The sequence below is a fragment of the Ischnura elegans genome, chromosome 4 (assembly GCF_921293095.1).
Source record: "Ischnura elegans chromosome 4, ioIscEleg1.1, whole genome shotgun sequence".
NCBI lineage: Eukaryota > Metazoa > Arthropoda > Insecta > Odonata > Coenagrionidae > Ischnura > Ischnura elegans.
The window spans coordinates 68,417,392-68,441,259 of record NC_060249.1 but is presented as its reverse complement, the minus strand read 5'-3'; the positions used below and the strand labels follow the sequence as shown (position 1 = coordinate 68,441,259).

General features: G+C 36.7%; 2 protein-coding genes across 2 annotated transcripts; one reads left to right on the top strand and one right to left on the bottom strand.

Moving 5' to 3' along the window:
* Positions 1–61: 61 nt before the first annotated feature.
* On the top strand, positions 62–16,230 carry LOC124157637 (V-type proton ATPase subunit C). The gene is made up of 10 exons (XM_046532537.1): positions 62–189; positions 291–434; positions 516–669; positions 796–982; positions 3,842–3,940; positions 4,194–4,355; positions 7,975–8,068; positions 11,659–11,756; positions 13,782–13,914; positions 15,048–16,230. The coding sequence occupies exons 2-10, from the start codon at positions 303–305 to the stop codon at positions 15,141–15,143; spliced, it is 1,155 nt and encodes a 384-aa protein (XP_046388493.1). The 5' UTR covers positions 62–189; positions 291–302; the 3' UTR covers positions 15,144–16,230.
* LOC124157638 (S-methyl-5'-thioadenosine phosphorylase-like) lies at positions 16,067–23,868 on the bottom strand. Its single transcript, XM_046532539.1, has 6 exons — positions 23,714–23,868; positions 23,470–23,615; positions 23,176–23,343; positions 22,709–22,967; positions 21,111–21,314; positions 16,067–16,336 (listed from the first exon to the last, which is right to left on the bottom strand). The coding sequence occupies exons 1-6, from the start codon at positions 23,726–23,728 to the stop codon at positions 16,307–16,309; spliced, it is 822 nt and encodes a 273-aa protein (XP_046388495.1). The 5' UTR covers positions 23,729–23,868; the 3' UTR covers positions 16,067–16,306.

The following is a 23,868-nucleotide window of genomic DNA, read 5'->3' as shown; positions in this document are numbered from 1 at the left end:
CGGATCGTTGGATAAGCTTAATAAATGAATAACAAAAACTTCAGAAAATCAACGCAAGGTGGCAGCACCGAGTCACGTGAATTGTAATGAATTGGAATAGGTGAATATTTCTTCTGCTAAGAATACTGTCTTCTTTGTGCTTCCTCTCATAGAATTTATATTCTGCAATCATCTATTTAAGTTCTCGAGGTAATCCTTTTATTACAATATTACTTGAATTCTTCATTTAATATGACGGTATGATAACCTACTTTCTTGACATTTATTAAAATTTGAATTTGTTCATGTAGCATCTGTCAAGAATGACTGAGTACTGGTTGATATCAGCCCCGGGAGATAAAACATGCCAACAAACTTGGGAGACACTAAACAATGTTACAAGTAAACAGAACAACTTGTCTGACAATTACAAGTTTCACATCCCAGATTTAAAAGTAAGTCAACTCCTATGGTTGTTAGCATTTACTGAGCCGAAACTGTTGAACACTTCCATTAATTTTGGCCGTCTTTGCTAGGTCGGCACCCTGGATCAGTTGGTAGGTCTTTCTGATGACCTAGGGAAACTAGACAGCTTCGTCGAGCAATGCACAAGAAAAGTGTCTGGGTATCTTGGAGAAGTTCTTGAGGACCAGAGAGACAAAGTTCAAGAAAACCTTTTGGCCAATAACAGTAATGTCTATTATATTAATTTTCGTAGTAATCCTAACTTTTTTGTGGAATGACTTGTCAAGTGCTGGGATACCGGGAAAAAGGATTTAAATTATTTGCGTAACACAGTAAATTTGAATATTACAGCTGACCTGGCGACATACATTACCCGGTTTCAATGGGATATGGCCAAATATCCGATTAAGCAGTCCTTGCGCAACATAGCAGACATAATCAGCAAGCAAGTTGGACAGATAGATGCAGACCTTAAAACGAAGTCAAGTGCCTATAATAACTTGAAAGGAAATCTACAGAATCTGGAGAAAAAGCAAACGTAAGTAAATATGTGTGGCCTTGTTTTTGTTTTTAAGGATTGGGTGTCACTAGCGAAATAGATAGGGGAAGAGTGGGTAATTGGTACTCAATAAACATCTTTATAATTTGCCATTGCTTCTCAAACTGGCTGCATTTAAAGCTATTTTTTCCTCTTGTATGAAAGTAGGGTAGAATTTAGTAGAATGTCACAAAAGATAGACTTAAATATTCATTCATATGAAAACCGTTCTTTCTACCTTGGGCAAATCCAAAATGTTGTAAGTACCTCCACAGAGGTCATTAATGTATTGATACGATTGCCATTGTATTAATCTCCCTCATTGCTTTACAATTCTCTAATGGAGGATGAATATTTATGTTCATTCCTTTTCATGCTATCTTGAAGTATTGTCATCAGACTTTTTTGGAATCAATGGCTCCTAGAGAAATGTGGAGTACATTATGCTGATATTGAGTGTTTATGAATTCTTAAGTGTCAGAATTAGTGGTATTTTAAGTTTGTACGATAAGTAAGTATGCGTAATAAAATACAATAACTGAATCCAATGCCCACTTGTAAGATCTTATTGATGGTTCCATTGAATTGTCTTTCCTGGTCAATGGTAAGAGGGGTGATTTATTCAGCCACATTGGTGTATGAAGAATCATATAGTGTTAAACACAGAGTCAGTAGGATGTAAATGTGCATAGTCAAACAAAATAAATAACCTTACCAGCTGTTCATCATGTACTTGTTCATGGCAGTTTTATTCTGTCAGGTGTGAATATAAGATTTTCTTGAGACGTCAAGTCACATATCATACACATCGAGCCACGTATCATCATAACAAGCTTGATTTTGGATAATGGGCTGTTAGGAGATTAGTGGGCTGAAGTTCCTGACATAATAAGGAGAACCAGGGCAAGTAGCTGAAGGGAGCTGCAAGCCCAATGGCTGATTCCATCACTACTATAAGTTTAATCTCATTTTCCGGACTCACCCTGTAAGGCTTGCTTTGGAGAAGATTTCTGTGAATGACAGTGATTCTTTTTTTGTTTTCATGAAGCACACTCAATTCATTTTGTCCCCTTGATGATAGTCAAAGAGAGCTGATAAGAAACTCGAAATTCTCAAATGCTAAGTCCTTTGAAATGAACATTAAAATCTCTCCAACCAATAATGAATTATGAGGAGGTTGTGCAAGAAAAATATATTTGATGTAAAAGTTATAGCTCTCTCAAAATATCATGTCGCTGCACAGTCAGCAATTTTGGGGCTTGGGCCACAGAATTCTCAAAATGCCTGTGAATGGGAGAGGAGGGTTGTTTTTTGTGGAGCATTTATCGCAAATCCTTCGTAATTGCTACCAACACTCCAGCTACAAGAAAGGGGTGACTTACCACTACCTGCCTTCTGGCTCCGTCTTATTGCATGGTAAAAGCACAAGGATCAAAGTTCTTCCATAGTTTTAAGTGTAGGTCTTGGCAAAGGATGATTTCCTCAATTTCCTACTAGCCTTGAGTGTGTGTGCTTTGTGCCTCTGCATTGTGAGTTTTAGTGTGTCTTTGGGTCCACTTCTATGTCACTCACAACATCCATAATGGAGTTCCATCTTTTTTCTCAAGTAGTTTGGTTCCCCTGCCATTCCCTCTCTCTCTTCCTTGCTTTCTTCCCCTCTGTCTCTTCCATTCACCCCTTCCACTGCTATCTACCCTCCGTCATGCACAGGACTGCACCAGGTTCTTCTTTTCCATTCACCCCTTCCACTGCTATCTACCCTCCGTCATGCGCAGGACTGCACCAGGTTCTTTCGTGAGAGCTATACATATCTGATATGAGATTTAAGGCTTTCTCAGTGAGTGGCTTGGGTGAATTCCTCTTTGCTTTTACTCTGGCTCATGGTTCTTTTTTGCTGACGTTTCATTATTTCTTATCTAGTATCCACAGGTATGACGTGAGATTTTCTGACCATCTGGGTGTTGATATGATTCTGTATCAATTAGGTCATTGGTGATTGATGGTTTCTCAGCGAATCAGTGCTGCCCTTTTTATTATTGTGTTCCAAAACTTGCATTGGGCAAGGCGTTAGTCCCTGTTGATGTTATTGTTTTTGGGGTGGATCTTAACTTCCTCCATGGTTAGACAGTGCCAATATCCTTTGGATTCACACAGCCCAGCAATGTTCTCCCAGAGAATGCACTGATTCTTCATAAGGGTGTGTTCTGACACTGTCAACTTCTCCAATTGGCAAAGATGGAAGTGGCGATAATGCTCCTTGAGACACTTCTCTATCATCGGACCCATCTTGCTAATGTAGACCGTTGGAGTAAATGTGCCCGAAGTTTCCTGCTAATATGGCTATGTAATCAGTATTGCATGATGATTTATATCTATTCAACTTGATTCCTAGTTTCCACGTTGTTCTATTTAGTTTCTTCCTCTATACTCTTAGTATAGTCCTTAAGTGAGAATCATTCTCCTAGCTCCTGTAGGGTTACCTTCAAAACCTTAGCCCTATGGATGACAGCCATAGCAAATTGAAGAGGTTTAAAGAAATCTTATTTTCATGGAAAAAACTGTTAATTGCTAATTTAGGCTTAATTTAAGGTTTCATATCACTATTTTCTTTAAAATGGATTTCACAGTGCAAACATAAACATGGAAACAATTTCTGAACTTCTTACTCTGCACCACCAGCTGTAGTTTCAGAATATTTTGCCATAACTGGGATGGCAAGCTCCATAATGTTCTGAAACATTGGTGGAGTACAAACCTTTGGACATTGTACTGGTGTTCATATCAATTTTAGAAGTTGATTGCTACCACAAAGTTAATAAAAAAGTTTTTCTTAAAATTAATTTGTTTTTGCTCTTGCAGTGGCAGCTTGCTGACCAGAAACTTAGCTGATCTAGTGAAAAAGGAGCACTTCATTCTAGATTCGGAGTATTTGACAACTCTGCTCGTTGTCGTTCAAAAGTGAGTAATATTTAACTTCAGATATTCAGGCAGGAATGTGCTTAATTTTGAATCTCATTGGTCATATTGAAGCAAAAAATGTACTGTATTTTATTTCATATGAAATGGTATTTTTTTAATCAAAGTAAGGCCCAAAAAATTACTTTGTCTCATGAACGAAACTATTCCAAGATTAATTTCATGCTAATATGTACTCCTACTAATATGGAAAGTTACCTATAGTATTATAAATAATTATTTTTTTAAATTACAGGCCTCACTTCAATGATTGGAATACTGGTTATGAAAAATTAACCGATATGATTGTTCCAAGGTCTTCTGTGCTTGTTTTCCAGGATTCAGACTATGGCCTTTTCACCGTTACTTTGTTTAAAAAGGTTGTGGAGGAGTTTAAGCATCATGCAAGAGAGAAAAAGTAAATATATTGTGCTTATTTTTCTTAATTATGCATGTTAAATATCTGTTTCTGATTACCAGTTTTTGAACACATGGGCATTGCCCCAGCATTTTGAATGTGTTCTTTTTATGCCTCTTTTATTTTTCTCCTTGATGTATTTATTTCTTTCTGTGCAATCGAGAAAGGTTTCACTGTGCATGCTATTCTTTTTTTTTGTGAGGAAATAATGTTATTTCAAACAGTGTGAAATCAGCTACCATAATTTTTTCTTAACATTAAAAATAGGCAGGGGCAATAATTTTTGGTTATTGTACTAGTTCACATAATGAAAACAAATCTATTTATTTCATTTTTTGATAATTTCATAACTATCTACTCCACGGATATTGAAGCATTTGCTAATAAAGTAGAACCATCTTAGTCAAGCGTTATTTTTACGAAATACCAAACATTCCATTCCCTGTCAAAAAAATATCTCTTCAATATGTAAAATCTTTTATTTAGTCGCCCTTATGTGCTTGAGGACTCATTTGTTTTAAACCTCTTCTGAGTTAATGTTAGTATAAATATGTTAGTATCATTTATATACTTCATGAGGTATATAAATAGCTGACCATTTTTGGAATTGCATACTTATCTCTTTAAAGTTCTGATCATCTCAAAGGGTCTTTAGGCTAAACACGATGGGCACATAGTGTGAATCTTGGCCAAGGGATGGAACTACCATCGGTAGAACCTCTGCACCGTAGAATAGTAACTACCGTATAAGCGCGTGTAAGAGGCGCACCTTTTTTCCCAGATATTGCAGCCGAAAATGGGGGTGCGCCTCTTACACAAACTTCGTATCTTCCCCCCCTCCCCTTCACCGGTTGCAAGTTCAAGGGGAACTGAGTGGCCTTGGTTTTCAGCGTGAGTCAGTCATCTGAAACCCTGGGTCAAAATCAAGCGGCAGGCAGGGTAGTTTCTCCCTTAGTGACGTATTTTTAAAATGCTCCTGTTTGAATTTCTTGCAAGCATCGCGCCGTCACGTCGGTACCCCAGAGGTGAACATTGAAAAGATCGCGCGGGGTGATTCGCTCCGGAGCGCGCGCTAAATTTATTGCCACGAGTGGGCATCCCGCGGCATTTATACTGCATATAGTAATATTGGTGTCAAAACCTGCGGTTGAAAAAATTCGAACGAGTGTGCTCATTGTTGGACTTAATGGTGGATAGAAGAAATCGGAAATGCTTATAAGTGAAGAGCGCTGAAGGAGAGGTCGAGGGGAAGAGGGCTCCCTCCCCTCCGTATTTAAAGCTACGAGCGAAGGAGCAAGGGAAGAACACGTCCGATCTTGCATGTGACGTCGTTGCCTTTAAAGCGAAGGGGCGAAGGCGCAGCAATGTGATATACGCAGTTTGCGTTGCCTGAGTTTCCAGTCTGTCTCGTCTTGTTTGAATGCGCTTATGCTACGCTTGTTTCTTCCGAAATTGTGATGTTTGGACTATGTTGAATATTAGTAGCCTTATTTTAGCTATAAATCTTTGTGTCAATCAATTAGAGCTCAAAAAACTTAAATGCTGTAAGATATACGTCGCGCTACGTCTAATTCTTTTTATAACCTCGTGCGTGTCATACAATTGCTGAAAGATATCGAGATATCTTCGAGCTCAGAAGGTGACTCACGTAGCATTTGACCTCCAGAAACTCGGGGAATTGAACCTGGTAGACCGAAAAAGGTCAGTTGGTGGAATGGGGTCGGGATGAAACACGTTTTCATTGTTCCCCTGTAACTTGATATTTTCCTGTGGAGTCTCGGAAAGGAAAAAAACGGCAGAGGTATTAGCTGATGGAGAGCCGAGTGTAGTTCCGTTAGGGTCCTTGCACACACACCGATTTTGGACGGCCGGTAAAATATTGGCCGATATTTTACCGGCGAAGCGATGCTTGCACACACGCCGGATTTTTACCGGTCAAACGATACGTTGCTAAGTTTGTGAGCCGGCGTCGGCGATCCACAGTGACAATAGCCGGCAGCTAACCGGCATTTTGCCGGTGCCGGCGTGTGGTCGGTACGTGTGCAAGCTCCAATGCTCTCCCACTGTTCACTATTGGAATGTGGACGGCCGATATTTTACCAGCCGTCCAAAATCGGTGTGTGTGCAAGGGCCCTTAAATCTACGACGTGGTTATTATCCTACGGTGCTGAGATTGCCCCGATTGTTGTTCAATCTCTTGGGAAAACTCATGCCATTTGCCTGTCGTGTTTTGCCTTAAAATTTTCCACGGCTGCAATTCTATTGCAATACTCCTGCGAGAGCTTTTAAACAAAATTGTTCGTGAGTAAGACAAGCAACGTAGAGCGATGGCGTATGCAAAGAGAGGATCGGAACTCTTTCTACTCCCTCTTTTGCCGCCGCAGTTATCAAAATTTCCTCTTTCAAATAGTACTGAAAGAGGACATTTCGATAACTGTCGAAATTCCAGGCATACGTCTGCAACACCGCACGATAGGATAAAAACAATGTCGCAATTTTTTTTTCTTTATAGCTTCGATCCTCAAAATAGGGGTGCGCCTCTTACACGTGTGCGCCTCTTACACAAGCTTATACGGTATGTCCCACATTTCCCAAAATCGACTATCCCCCACCCATCATTCCTCAGACCACCCCTCTAAATGTTTCCCTCCCCTACGTAGTAGCCCCCAACAAGACTCTGGCACCCCAGATTATTGCTCGCTCAGGTTTCATGTTACGAAGACCATAAATCTTTTGAAATAAAATATTAGGTACAGGAGAACAATAGAAATGCATTTCACCCCTCCCCCTTTCTTGCCAACTGACCTCTTTCAGCCAACCTTCTTCAAAGATTCCAGTTTCTCAAGACAAAAAATAAATGAGTCACCTATTGGGTCCGAAAGTGTTTAATCATTACTCTCAGCAAATGATGAGGTATCTTGATTGGATTGTAATATTCGTATTATGCACAAAATACGAAAGAAAATGACACCTAACATGGTGTATTTTTGACAGTTTTTAAGCATCGAAGTAGTTTCCCCATAAAAAAATAAAATTGTTGTGGAATGGGGAGTAGGAATGGAAATAGCTTGGAGTTCGATGACCAGAGAAAATTACACTGAAGTCGAGTAAAAGTTTCAAGTTACCTGAGAACAATGGGAAGTGGTTTCTTTGGAAGAGCCTCCCCTTCTTGCCAGCTCCCTCTTTACACTCAACCTGCCTTCCTGAACCCCAATTTTTTAAACACACTGATAGCATGAGTCATGTATAACTGTGTTCTTCTGTGACTATCAATACGCAATTAGTGTTTTACCTCCGTATGATGAGTTCCTACATTAGACCGCACCCAAAAAGCTATGAGAAGTTTTCACTACAACAGCATAATTTTGCTTGAATTAGAAGAATAGTATTAATATAATTTTCGCACATGTATCAAATGGTGAAAGTAATAAGGATTACATGCAATAATTAGAAAAAGTAGGAATGTGCACAATACATTGTATATTACACGTTAGTACACACATAATTGTGCATCTTTTGTTTTCAATTTTATTCCATATACATTGGGCATTGGAATTTAAATTTTAATGAAATGTTCAAATGGACTGCAAATCACCCATTGCACTTTTATTTCTTTCAGGTTTATGGTACGAGACTTCACATACAATGAGGAAGAGTTAGCTGCAGGAAAGAATGAGATTACTAAGTTAGTAATGGATAAGAAGAAGCAATTTGTAAGTACTCTCATTTCAATCAAATTTATTTTTGCCATGTGTCAATATGGCTTTCAAATACATATAAGTAATTTACATGTGAAACGCTACCTTTTAGTGGCTTATATTTTGTAAACAGTGATAAGAATAGTACTAAAAGATTGTAATTGAGCTTCATTAAAATAGCTGCAGGAAAATTGTTACTATAATACACATAGTATGTACTCTTGTAAAAAAATAATGGCTTGAATTACTAGTACTGTTGCAAGTAGGTAATTTCAATTTTTCTTTATTTATAAATACATTAAATCTGTGTGTTGTTCAGTATTTATTAATTATGACCTTTTATTATTATCTGAAAATCAATGTTTCATAGATTGTATATTTTGAATACACCAAAAAATTAATTATTTAATTGCCAAAATAAATTTTTAAGTTTTAAAAGAAATTAAATTTGAGTCCCTTGAAAAAATCCTAGAGCTAATTGGAGGAGTAAGGCTAATTTTTTTCATAAATACAGCAGACTCCCGATTATCCGGCTGCGGTTTATCCGGGTTGCGGATTATCCGTGCATGATTTTAACTCTCGCTCAATTTTTCCCGCGATCTTATAAAAAAATAAAATTGGACCCAAAATTATCGGAATTACTGCATTAATGCTAGGATACACCAGGCTTATCATTTCCGTCAGAATCCCGTTCGTAAAACGGAAGCGATCGCGCGCTAGCTGCATTCAAGGGATCACCGAGTTCGTGTTTTCCAAGCCTAGCAGTGTGCGAACGCACTCCGTGATCACGGATACACGTCCGGCAGCAGTTGCAACCCGGGCAACTTGTGCGAGACGCGACTGCGTGGCGTGGTGCCTGACGATGTAGTTTCCGACGTCGAGCAGTTGTTTTGAAGCGCTTGTGCAAATCACTTTTCTGTATCCGCGATCACACAGCTACGATAGTGTGGTTTTCGAAACCAGGCCTTACATGGAGCATTAATAATACGAGTACAACCATGTTATTGCCGCTAAAAAGATCGCGAACTGGCGAAGAAAGCTCTCATTGAGTCTGGGAAGCACGCTAATAAAGCAGAATAATGGCATAAATAATAATATATTGTTTGTTTTACGTAAATTATGATCATTACAAGACATTGGATTTGATGTTTGGGTTATCCGTGTTTTCCGATTATTCGTGCCGTCCCTCCCCATCATTAGCCCGGATAATCGGGAGTCTACTGTATTGTCAAGTTAAATGGCCAACTTCAGAAACATAATGCTGGAGTATGTAGATACAGTAGACTCTTGTTATTACAAATTTCATGGGGCGGAAAAATCATAGGTTTGTTATTACGAATTTCGTAAGAATGTTTCTTTTAGGGATCAAAGGCAAAAAAAAAAATTATATTGCCAAAATTTCTTGTCTCTTCAATCTCCCATGCTTATAGTTGTGCTACGGAATAGCTTAAGAATTGTGTGTATGAAATATGTTATTAAATTACGAACAAATATATAATAAACGGGCACATTTGCTTGCTTTTACCTATAGAAGAATGAGGGCAGTTTGTGCCAGTTTCTTGTTGTCTTCCCATTGTCATGACCTTACGGTGTCTACAACATCGATATGTGAAACGCAAATTTCTTGGGTACTGCATAATTCAATTGAGGATTGATATCTTCGGAGTACTATAAGTCCTCAAATTATGAACAGGATGTGTTCAGAGACCTTTTTTTAAGTTGATAAACATGTAATGCATTGAACACCGTGGTTATCCTGCAAAATGCAACACTGTATTACAATTTTGCATTAGCTCACAATTGTGTTGAACTGATCTAGCTGCTGGCTAGATCAGCTCGTCTCAATCGAGCTAACGCGAAGCTGTAAACACGAATCAGCTGGATTTGAAAATAATTTGCTGTCCTCAGGAAGGAAAAACGGGCGAAACTCTTTACAGTTCCTAACTTGACTACGAATAAATTGATACTTTGTTCAGACTGTGCTCTTTGTGCGAGATCCTCTATGCCACACCGCATTGGCCGACTCCGAAGTTGCCACTTATGAAATTTCTGGCACGCTTGAATTATTTGAATGTTCTTACTTTTAAAAGTTAGTAAAATCGAATGTTTTTACTTCCGAAAGTTAGTAAAATTGAATTTTCATAAGATTAGAAGTTACTGTATGGCCAATTTACAAGCAGTAATGAGTGGGTCACCATGATTACACAGGAATAAGGCTTATTATATGATTTTGCGTGTATAAAAAAATATCTCCTACTGAAGAAAGAACCATAATTGACGCTCTTAGGTACAGAGGGTGAGGAGAACTTAATCATAGCGCAATGATAATGATGTGGCATAGTGTATATCCATCTAAATGCTGTTACTTATCCGTGGAACTTAGTGGTAAAGTTCTTTTTGTGACCGCCAGGACGGGGACTGAGGTTGTATTTGGTAATAACAAAAGGGTCGTAATTAAGTTTCCTTCACTATAGATAGGATTAGCCTTTTTATCAAGACCAACATTTTGCTTTGTAAAAATCAGAACTTTGTAATAAGGTTGTTTGTATTAATGGGAGTCTACTGTGTTTGATTTGGGGTCATTACAGCTCAATTAACTGACAATTGACCCTTAGGCCCTCAGATTTTAATTCAAATTTTTGTATGGATGTATTTCCACCCCTTCCTGAATACCGGAGGAGAGTTTTGGGTTAAAAGATGTATGATGTGTGTGCATTTTTATGTTTTCACATTTTTCCTTACAAAAAGTCTTTAGTTCACATTATATTTATGTCTCTGCTCATAATTGTCACATAACCATACTTCGTGACTCATTTCAAAGTTTATCTCAGTGTAAGAAAATTCATGGTAAATTGATTTCCTATTATAGTTGAATTTTAATTTTTTTAAATTATTGATTTACTTTTCTCAAATATTCCATCGCTGAATCATTTTCTGATCTACTTATCGCAACCCTACCATTCCAAAAATAATATTTAGTGACCAATTATAAATTCATTTGTAATATTTTAACTGTTAAATTTTTTTGTTAATTTCGGCTCTCCCGTTAAACTCTAATATTTTAATTTTATCATAATTTTTGTACTTGTTATAGCTTCTATGATATTGCTGCTAATATGTGATATTTATATTATTAACAAAATGCTTTTGTCTTATTTATGCCAAAGCTGAACTTAGATCAGGCTTAAAAATTGCTTGTATGACTTGGTTTTATAGTTAACTCATGTAATGGTGGTTGTATAACATATAAATATTGCCATTCCTTATTCCAGAATAAATAGTGTTTTATTTCTAAATGTTATCCATTTTGTTTAAGAGAGACATAATTTTTTTCTGCATGATGAGAATCAAAATGGTTCCAAGATATAGTGTTTCCTCTTTCACAATAAATATTATCTATTGAGATTAGGGTAGTCCCCCTTGTATATGCTCTGTTCCCGACCCGGAAACCATCATATTGTACATCCTGGATACATTAACCTGGCTTGAAAGCCAGGAAACATATTTACTTGTTTTTGAATTCCAGCAAAAAGTGTCTTATTTTCGGCAAAAAGTATGGTATTGACCTTGATTGCAGTTGAAATTGGTGCCTTTTTCTAATTCAGGGCCCATTGGTTCGTTGGCTAAAAGTGAACTTCAGTGAATGTTTCTGCGCTTGGATACACGTCAAAGCACTAAGAGTATTTGTGGAGTCAGTTTTAAGGTAAGTCTTTAAAGGATGCTAAAATGACAAAAATTAGATAGGGGTTAGTTAATTTTTGTTTAATGTGTGTTGATTTGATATTTTTTGTGGAAAAAAATTAATGTGAAGGATTGTACAAAGAAAAAAATTCATTTAGAGTAAATTTAAATCTGACTGATGTAGTTTAGGGCCAAGAAGGTACTCCACATTTGTAAGAGTGGCCGTTTTGGCTTGAATTGGTTGTGTATCATATCATTATCAACTTTGGCAAAGCCTGATCACATGATCATTTTTTTGTTATTTTTGAGTGATCACTCCAGTGATTACTCGGAAATAATTTTCATGCAGGATTGTTTTTCCTGATAGCTCCAGTGATGAGGATTCCCATATTTTTTTTCATCACTCCAAACTGTCGCGTGGCATCCATCTTGTCAACTGCGACCACTTCGGAATTTTAAGGTCATTTAGGTATAACCACTATGGAAGCGTGTTAACCCAAATGGTACAAAATGGCCTATGAGAGCTGTATTTGGTGGTTTGGGAATAAAATAAAATAAATGATGGCTCAAATAATTAACTAGTGTTTAGAGAGAGTGTTATTTGTAACGTATCGATTCTCTAGAGTGGGTTATTCGAAAAAAAACACAGGATTTGTAGTGGATAAAATCATCGTTTTTATTCAAGACTGCATCGATATTTTGTTTAATTTGCTATTATTAAACTATATTATATGATTTGAACGGAAAAGTTCGGGGTGAAAGTCCCAATTTTAACACAATCTCTGTTTTTTGGTGAACACATTTCATCACAAACGAGCCATTACATCATATTGGCCCACCCATATTGCCCAACTCTTTAATCTTGCCAATGATAACTCCTTAATATAACCCATGAATGTTACACAATCCATTTTTCCCCTGCATGGATAATTAAACAACAGTGAACTTTCTGTGGTGACTAATGTAGGTACTTACAAACCTTTAACTGTAATTACGCGTAATTGCTCATTAGATATCCTGAGAGCATTCGTGGCCTGCCTTTGAATGTAATCAAATTCAGGCTTTAAGACTAGATGTTTGTGATACAGGTCCCACTACAACAAGCCGTGATATCGGACATGGTGCAAAAAGCCACATAAAAAGTGAAAGCAGGAGGGACCACATGATTTAAAAAGTGATAGGTCGAGCGATCACTTTTCTGGCCCCGATAAGTGATTGCTCAAGTGAGCACAAAGAGGATGAAAGAAATGATCGTGTAATTCAGGCTTAAGGAATTTTGACTCAAGGCTGAAAAGTTTTTCTTGAACAGGACTGTAGGTGGGCAGGTTCCTCCCAATATGCTAAATATGGCTTTTGTTGATCATCTTTCTGTTGTATTAAGTTCAGTGGGATTTGATGAGATACGATGGAATAGCCGAATTTCCAACTGCACCTTTTTTTTTAAATTTGATTTCAAATCAATCAACTATCTCTAGTTTTTCCTCCATATCCTTGTCTTCAATAAGCAAATGTATGTAAGGTGACTATTTTTATCACCAATATATCAGGTCAAATGGTACACACTATGCATAAATTTACCTGCAACATACATGACGGATACAGGTTTAGCAATTGACAGCTAAATTTTTGAATCCCAGTCCAAATACATTGGTAGTAGTGGTAGAAAGAAGGGCAAGCCCATATTTTATAAGCTTATACATATGTAGTTGGGTGGTTTTTTCTTGTATTTTAAAGAATTAATACTACTGTGAAACTAATTAAAACAAATTGTAGAGGACCAGTCTTTAATTTTGCTAGAAACAGGTATACCGGATTTTTGTGTGTTATCATTTATTATTTGTATCAGTGAAAGTATTCGTTTACGGATAATAAATTCCGTTTAATAATACCCGCTGATGTAATGATATTCATTCTTAAGCAAAAAGATTTGATACTTAACATACTTCCATGTAATAGCAAACAAGATTTGGAGAAGTATTTTGTGAACCTTAGCCCCCCCCATTCATCAGTGTGTTAATTCAAGTCCTTTTGCAAATATTTAATACAGGTATGGTTTACCTGTCAACTTCCAAGCAATGCTATTGCATCCTAACAAGAAATCTACCAAAAGATTGCGTGATGTTCTCAACCAGTTATATGGTCATTTAGATAGCAGTGCTGTACAGGGTTCCGGGCATGAGGTAAGTTCATTTCTTTAATATTAAGTTTGCGTGGTTATTGGATAAGGCTTTAAAATTAGATTTTCATCGAATAAGGTATTTTCTAGGGTCACAATTTGGTGATGCATTATTTACCAGGTAACTGATGCATTGTTTAACATCAAACTTGGCCTACACAGATAACTTTTTTTGCCTTTGTAGTGAATGAAATAAGGCACTGAAGTACATATTGACTTTGAGGGAGAAAAAATGCTTGCTGATTTTCTGCTGATAGGCCTATCAGCATTTATTGCATGGCGTTTTTTTTTACATTGATGGTGGACAACAGTGTTGTAATGATACTTATAAAGAAAATTAATCTTTTGAAATGAAAAAAAAAAAGATTTTATGGAGAGTACAAATGAATGCGGGAGTTATCAAACTGATATTACTCAAGTGTATGGAGGGGTTACATGGAACTTATTTTCTAATGGAAAACTCTTCTCTTTACATCTATCTACTACTCATAAGCTATGTCTTGTGAATTTTAAAGAATATAGATTTTTCCAAAAGAGGTTAAAATTGACCGTTTACATTCTTCTAAACTGGGATTTTTAAAAACCAAATAATTTGTTTATTATGAATACACTAATGGTGGGTAACGAATCACAATCAATGCCTTTCATTTTCTTTGATGAAGGTAACTACCCTATTGTGATGCCATGATTTACTACTCAATCAGCATTTCAATTTAATATTTTTATAATAATTAGCATTCTTTTTACCCTTAACCTGCTCCCATCGTCTATAAGCGATCGCCTTAGCAGACTGCTCCCATCGTCTATTGACGATTTGAACTATTCTTCTACTCTCCCAGTCCATGTGTGCTTAGAAGTTCTTCCTTTGACAAGTAGATGTCATGCGGACATCTTTTAGACCTCTTTTTATTTTTATTGCCCTAAATATTTTAAAATTTTTTTTTCTTAAGTAAAAAGTTATAATTAATAAAATTATGCAAAAATATTATCTTAATGCGCCTCTGGGGAGCTCTATTTCAGCTTATTTGCGCAGTTGAAGGGTTAAGCACTTAAAAGTGATAGCAAGCACACATGACTGTGAAAGCATGAATTGTTTTTAGTTTAAGATTAGTTATAACAAATATGATTTAATTTCAGAGTGTGGACATACCAGGGCTGGGATTCGGCCAGGCAGAATACTTCCCTTATGTGTACTACAAGATCAATGTAGATATGATGGATAACAAGATATAAAAAGATAAAATGAATTCACTGGTGCAACATGGAATGCTGTCAATGTGTCTTACCTTAGACCTTTGCAAAGCTGGGTGACACACATTCATAGTTGTGTATATTTCATTCCTAAGTATGTATAACAGTTGTTGAGGGGTTGAAAGATTTATCAGTGTTGTGGTCCATAACAATAGATTTTATTTAAATCATGTGTTAAATTACTGCTACTTGGAATGTTTCAAAGTAAACTATTTTTTAAGTTTCTAAAGATACTGTGTTGCTTACTTTTCTTGAGCTTGAGAACAAATTAAGAGCGGGGCAGTTTTATGTAGCAGATCACATCATGGCAGTATTTCAATGAAATTGCTCCTTGGTGACACAGTCAATAAAACCTTGTTATGAGAATAAAATGTTTGTAGCTTTGGTGTGGAAATTTGGGAGGGATACTGAAATTCCTTCCGACTAAACATTCCATTTGTAAATATTGTAAACATTATTTCGAAAGGCAACTCCACCTTTGAGGTTTATTTATGTATTTTTGATCACGCATTTAAATGTTACTCCTTGAATGCTGAAACCTGTAACTCCAGTATCAGTATTGTTTTTTACCATTTTATTGCATTTGTGTGGTGTTGTGTATTTGTTAAAAATCATGGTTGCCGAGTAGAAGCAAGTTATGAACAGAAGCACACTATCTCATTTCAGGTTTTAAATTTTTATAAATGTTTTTCATTCCTTGTCAGTGATAAATGGATAGTGCCATGGGGAAATAAGCACAAGTGTGAATACTGTATAATTTTATGTAGATAGTATAAAGTAGTAAAATACTGATTGTAAGGGCTTGTTAAAGCTACCATAAAAAAGGGAGATGGTGTTGAGTGTTCTAAATTGAATGGAAATGTAATATACTGGAATTTTAGGAAGATGAAATGAAGAAAAGGAAATTTATGAAAGAGCATCCTAATTCTTTATTGTTGTACAGTTACGTGTATTATATCAGTATCAAAAATTGTTGACCCACAACTGTGGATGTAAACTTTAGCTGTACATAACATTCCAAAACCTTTTGAAATTATTATAAAAAAATAAACATGTCTGGGTTAATGGATATCTCGAATAGCTTATTCATGCAGTAAATATTCCAACCCATGACATGTAAGATCAAGAAATTTCTTTTTTAGGCTTCAGTTCACCATACTGCTGGCCACCACTTTCTGCAAAAGAAAAAAAAAACATGTTTCACCATTAAGTATTAAAAATGCACAGTCCCGGGCAGAATTATCTTGCCACCAAGGAGCCGAAAACTTTTGTCCCAAATTGGTACCGCATGTCTCCAATTATGGTCTCCCTCTGAATATAGTTCCCCCCCAAAATTTTGAGTCTTCAGTTTCAGGAAAAATATAGAGATGTGCGAATAGCATCAGCGAATACTTGAATACTAGAAAGTATTCAATATTAGAGATCTCGAATAGTTATGCTATATGTACCATCTCGCATACCTCGAATACTTTGAATTTTGCATCATTCACTGTCGCACGCACGTCGTTGGTAGTTGACTCGGAAAAATGTAGAGAACTGTAGTCGATTAGTGCATTCAGCACCGCTTTAGGCAAGTTGTCGAATTACATCAAATTCACGGATTAGACCGGTGAAAAGAGTTCGACGTGGTGAACTAAAAATTATCGGGTGAAAAAATCCAAAAATCCCTGATTCCCCCCCACCAGGAGAACCTCAGTGCCATGGGATAGTAACTACGTAGCACAATTCCCAAAATCCACTACCCCCTCCATCCATCAGTCCTCAGCCCCTCCTCCGATGCTTTCCTCCTCTCCGAAATCAAATAAAAGGCCCCGGCTCGCGCAGAGTTCATATTAGGAAGACCATAAATCAAAAGCTTCAAAAGAAAACATTAAGTTACAGTAGAATAATAGAATCATGTTTCACCCTTCCTTCTTTCTCCCCCACTGACCTTTCAATGCCTACCTGCTTCGAAGTTTCCCATATCTGGTGGTCAACTGCTGCATGAGTGATCTATTAGCACAAAAGGTGTCTAACAATGACTTTCAGCAATTGATATTACACCTTCATCAGATTGAAATATTAGTAATGTGCGCGTAATTTCAAAAATAATAAGACCAAACACGACGTATTTCTGACTTTATTTAAGCATTTTACGTTCATTGGTAATTTATGAATAGCTGGAAAACTGCATAACTCGGGAGGTCACTTAATCGAGGTTATTCCCTTTTTTTCAATGTCCACTACATTGGTTTTTCCATACATTGATACAATTAAGCTATAAAATGATGGTAGAACTGTGCACAGTTAGTATAAAAACCAAATAGCTGTGGTAAAATGTACACCCAACTGTTCAGAAGCAAGAACAGGAAAAAGAGTGAGGCAATGGGTGCTCACTGTCCCCCATAATTTTTTAAGTTTACATGGAGAAAGCCATCAATGAAAATATAGGAGAAGGCTTTGGGTGTCAATATCCACAGAGAAAGAATTGGTAAGCTGCGAAATGCTGACAACATAACAGTTATAGCTATGACAGAATGATTTGGACATAAATACTCTACACAGGAGTCTCCACTCCTATGGTTCCATTGATTCCCACCAGTCGCAATAAATAGCTGCACTCCAGTCGCTAGGGTACATGTCAACATACATTTAAGCACGCAAGACATACACTAGGCATAGAATGCAATCGTTTATTGCTATAACTTAAGCTCAATTACACATCTAATAGTTTAAAAAAACTGAGTTAGAAATTTACAAGTGAAATGTACTCCCTTCAAAACAATGTGCAAGTACTTGATACTGTGGTCTAGTGGTAACTTTGTAGGTATACCATACAGTGGTTCTATGTTGGATTCCCATCCCTGGTAATTTAAAAACAATGATTACCTTCTACTATTTCTTTGGCAGAAATCTGCTATTCACAATTATATTCATGGTTGACACTGAAAATTTTAATCCTATGCAAGGAAATGTTTTTGTATGTTTGCAACATATGATTTTCTTTTCATTCCATTCTTTCACAAGGAAGCTTCCTTTCAATTATTTCATTGTGTCGCAACACGATACATTTTTAAGATACACCTGTATTTGGTTTTCTTTTATATAGCTATATGATATTAAAGACTCATCCTTAACCATTCATACCTAGTTTTCGAATCAAATTCAGTTAATATTTGAACTTTTAACACCCTGCGGAGTAGGAAAAAATATAACCGGAAAAGCTATACTCTTTGATGATAAAAACTGATGATTCTCTTGAAGGAAAAAGCAAAATTAACCATCAGGACACTTCTCTGGAGCCTCTTGTTAGATGAGTGACCGCTTGCTGAAAGACCGTCCCCAACTCCAGGGAAAGAACCCATTCCCTTCCTGGCTTGCACTCTCTGAATTTCAACACTTCTTTTCCAATGATTAAAAAACCAGGCTTGAATTGTAAGTCCACAATACCATATTGCAATATGAATGGAATCCTAGAACATCTGTACGTTAAAAATGCGTCGTGTTGTGACAAGGAAAAAAATAATTCAAAAATAAAAATCGGAAAAGCTGCAGGATCACAAAAAAAATTCGTCGCAAAAAAAAGTGAAAATTTCTGCGAAAATTATGAAAATAACTGTGAAAAGCAGGCTTATGTAAAGGAAAAAGTAGAAAGAAATAAAAAAAGTACAGCAGACAAGACTTGATCTTAGAACTTCAGCTTTGGAGTTGAACACCATAGCCACTGGACTACAACAATATGCATTTATAACAAGTTCTGAAGGGAATTAAAAGCCAAATACATTGAAACATACCGATCCTTGTGCCATTAGTGACTAAAGTTGGAGTGCGAATTAAAGCACAGAGACCGGTTTCACAGTGATGTGGCCACTGCTCCCTAGTGGAGTCTCCTATAGTAATATAACCTCAATGGATTTGAAGAAGACTTTGACAAATATGGAAAGGACAATGGCCAGATATTAGCTGAAAATCAACAAAAAAAAGACTAAGATATTGGTAGGCAGAAACAGAGAGGAGGCTTGGACAAACATTAACCTAGGAAAACAAAAGCTTGAAGAGGTGAAAGAGTTACCGGGGAAGCCAAATCACCAATGATGGATGAAGCAAGAAAGAAATAGTAGAATAGCACAGGTGAAGAGGGCTTTCTGCAAAAAGAAGAATCGTCGAGGCATAAAAGTAAGGAAACAATTCATCAGATGTTACCTAAGGAGCACGTTTCTCAGAAAGCAAGGCTTGGACATTGACAGCAGTTGAAAGTCAAGAGTGGAATTATTCGAAATGTGATGCTATGGAAGAATGATGAAGATAAGATGGATCAACTTATTGTAAGTAATGAGTAAGTGCTAAGAGGAGTGGGAGAAAAGAGAACTATTCTAAAAACCTGGAGAAGACGGGACAAGTTAGTTGGCCACATATTGAGACATGATGGCTTGATGAAAATGATTAAAATTAAATGGCCAGATGGAAGGGAAGAGGAGCAAGGAATAACTTCCACGCAGTTGTTTGGACTACATGTCAGTGAAAGTTTGATGGTATACATTCATTGAAGGTGGGTGAAATAGTCAAATTCTCTTGCGTTAACTTGAAACTGTACCAATTAATTTGAAGATTTACCAATCAGTGGTTGTCTCAGGTGGATACATATTTTGAAGGAGGTATGGTTCTGTATTGAATTCTTTTGTGCTTACCAATATTTTAATTCTTGGAATGTTGACGTACGGGGGCTGTATATACTAGAGAAATGGACACTCAAGAATACCTATATCATCAAAATGAATGAATGCATGACCATGCAATGAAACATGTTTAATGTGAGAATGGATTTATATCAATAGATATCTCCGCGTCTAATCCAAATGATGCCTCCAGATATGTGAATACCTAACACCTAGTATCCATTCATGAATTTTGAGGTAAAAAAGTTCAATGAAGTCTGTGATGCCAAGTAAAGAAAATTTCATAACAATCCTGCATCCTCAAGAAAATATTGCTTTGCTGCAGATAATATGACTATGAAGGAAAGGGCATTTTACTTTTTTATTGCTGCCCTCAATGACGAGAACCTATGTCATCATTCTAAACATTCAAATGCATAGTCGACAAATGAAACAAAAACTATCTAGTTTCAAAATAACAGAAACATGAAAATGTTAAGCGTGCCATTCAGGCAAGTGGAGAGAGTACATTAAGCAATTATGGAATGAAAACACTTCAAATACAATGCAACGTATAGAAACTAGCATTTGGCTGGCCAAACAACATGAAAATCAAGTCTTTGCTTATGAAGACCGTTGATGCCAATATAAACAGAATTTCGCAATAACTTCAAGTATCTTTAAGGGAAATTCTAGAATATAAACACATAGATAACCTAAGAACTCAATAATTAGCTTGTATTCAAAATCAACATAAATTAAGCCAACCAGTTGAACCATTTACTGTGCTGTCATTATCACATAATCATAAAAATTTCATAGGTAATATAACGACTGATAGAGATGAATTGCAGAATTGTAATGGGTCATCTCCATCAACACTGACTCAATATATTTTCAGGGAAAAGACATATTACGTGTCTGATTATTTCTTGAAATGCACCTGTCTGCTGCTGTGTTCTCACAAAAAAATTAATTTCTATTAATTTCCGTAACCCAAATATCTTCATATTTCAACTTCAACAACAGCCGGTGCGGCCATATTTACTCATCCATAAAGAACACTTTAGCCCAAAAGCGAGCTTCGGTTGGACACTTTACAATAAAGTGACGATTCGGCCATTTTTCTTCTAAAGTGGCGTTTATGGAACGGAGAAAGTAGACTTTAGCCTAAAGTGCCGTCTATGAATCGCACCCTTAGACAATATTCAGCTCCTAGGTGGTAAGATTATTCTATATGGGACTGTACATACCAACATACTAGAGGAAAGAATTCCTATTCTATCATACATTTCAACCCTCCTGAAATCCTCACCTTCAGAGATTCAATATCATCATCCCAAGACATGCTTGCAATTTTTGGAATGGCAGTATGTAAAACTGAGGAGACTTTCTCAATGTTTTTCTTGAAGCATTTCAGAACATCTTGGGCATTGACTATCACTTCATGCCAGCAGTCATAGTCTGTCACCACTCCAACAGAGCAGTACAACAGTCCAAGCTCTTTTGCAAGACAAAGCTGCAGAAGGAAAAAAAATATAAGTAAGACTTTGGACAACTTCAGGCAAACCAAAGATATAAATTGAGGACCCTAGAAGCCTAGGGCGATCAGTGCAGTTTTTTTTTTTTTTTTTTTTTTTTGAGATAGGTACGGATAATGGTTTGTGGGGTACACAATATTGTTGTTAAAAGAGATACAGGTAAATCATTGAGTCTACATGTATATCTTTATCAGTGATTCACTTGTATCCCTTTGCCACAACAGTATTGTGTACCTCACAGACCATTACCTGTAATTATCTCCAAAAATAAAAAATTGCACTTACCCCCCTTGGATTCGGTCCTCAATTACAATAACCCAAACAAGCACTTGAAATTTTTAAGTTCTACAAAGAAAATATAAAGCCATTTCTCTGCTTAGAAAAATACTTGTACACAAAATTTAAATTCATACAGTGTGCTAAAGTAGATTTAGTATTCAAGCACTTAGTAAATATTCAGGGAATCCTGGTTTAATTTCAGATCAAAGCAAACAATATTTCCTCTGAATTTTTACGTTTTAAACACAAGATAGAAGTATTATAATGTGTATTACAAACACATTCACACATCTCTCAGGGAAAAATGCTTTCCAGCTTCCAAAGTTACAAAAAAAAAAGGAAAAATCCATTTAAATTATGTTCATGCCGGCAAAATTGATCCTCTAACGTACTTCAGAAAGGTATATTAATCTGAAACTAATAGAAATGTCTTACAAAGGTTAACATTTTACTGTGGGAATAATGAAAACCTCACAGAAAATAGCCTTATTCATAACAACCTAACTTGTAAAACAGAGCATTGGCCTGTAGAGGACTCAAATGTAACACTTTCAAAACAGAAAAAACCGTGAACGGACAGTAACCACAAACGGTAGGCCATTCCCTAAAATAACTTGAGGTGAAATAAACTTGCGGTAATATAAACTTTCATTACAAGAGAAGCTACTGTTTGAAATATAAAGGTGGCACAGGTCAAGGACAAACCTCTCCCCTCTGAACCCCTTTGACCGGCCCCTCACAACTTACACTCTTAAGGCCACTACACACGGTGAATGACCATGCTGAAGGATCACATGATTATTCACAGGATCATGCGAGCAAAATAGAACATGTTCTAATTTTCACTGAATGATCATGCACATGAAGGTTCATTCACGAACTGTTCCGTTATACATGGTGAATGATCATGCGAAATCATTCGCTATGTAAGCCTTTAAGTAAATATTCGCCTTTAAAAGTGCAGAGTAGTGTTCTGGGACTGGTGAATACTATCATACCTCAACTGACACTGATGCATGAGCTAGAATGAAGATGAGGTCCCTCAATTCACTACCCACAAAAATTACATGAAATAATTACAAGGAAGTCATACCTCTGGCACAGCAGTCATGTTCACTGCATGAGCTCCCCAGCTTCGATACAATTTGCTCTCAGCAATTGATGAGAATCGAGGCCCTTCGATGCAAACCACAGTTCCTTTTGGATGAGCTTTGACATTTCTTTCACAGGCAGTATTATAAATAACTTCAGCCAATTTATCACAAAGAGCTGGCTCCATTGGAATGTGACATACTCCTTTGGTTTTGTCCGTGACAGTGCCATCAAAGAAGGTTGAGGTCCTCAAATTGGTCCTAACTCACCGGAAAGAATGGGCATTCGTGAATGGAATTTAAAAATAATTCTGTCATACCATACCTGCTATGGATACCACAATTAATCACAATCTTTGAAAAGAAAAATTCAGTCTTAAGTGACACTTACGATGAACTTTTATAGAAGTGAACAAGCATTAACTTTCACAAAGGTAATTGAAGGTGTGAAATACAGTTTTTTCCTCACCGGTCAATGAAAGTGTTGAACATAATGATGTCACCAGGATGGACATCTTCTTGAAGAGATCCACAGGCAGTAGTAGCGATAATATGGGTGCATCCTAATTCTTTGAATCCCCAGATATTGGCACGATAGTTTACGTACGTTGGAGGAATAGTGTGATTTGCGCCGTGTCTATACGAGAATACCATTATTACATTATTTCACGAAACGCTAAGTCATGGGAATTACCGATTAATTTCAAATAAACACACTATTATCGATCAAAAAAATATTAGTATAAAACAGAAAATTCATTACCTTGCCAGTAGTACACACTCGATGCCATTAACTTTACCAATACGATAAGGAGCAGAAGGATTACCAAAAGGTGTCTTCACTTCCTTGGACCCTTCCTCTGTAAACAGATCCGGGTTTGCAAATCCCGACCCTCCAATAATGCCGATCTTATAGGAGAAGCAAGAAAATTACAAAAAAGCACGTGCTACGTTTAAAACGTTAAAATAAAATAAGTGATATTAGGAAAGTTAGTCGATTTACTCACCTTGATGGGAGACATTGCGAATAAAACTATCCAGGTAAAAAAACAATTTCAACGCCTAACACTTAATTTAAAAAAATCACCAGTCTTCCAATTTTTTTTTGCCGGCTGTCAGAGGTGGTCCCGCGAAAGAAGGGGGAGAGGGAGCTTTGAAATTC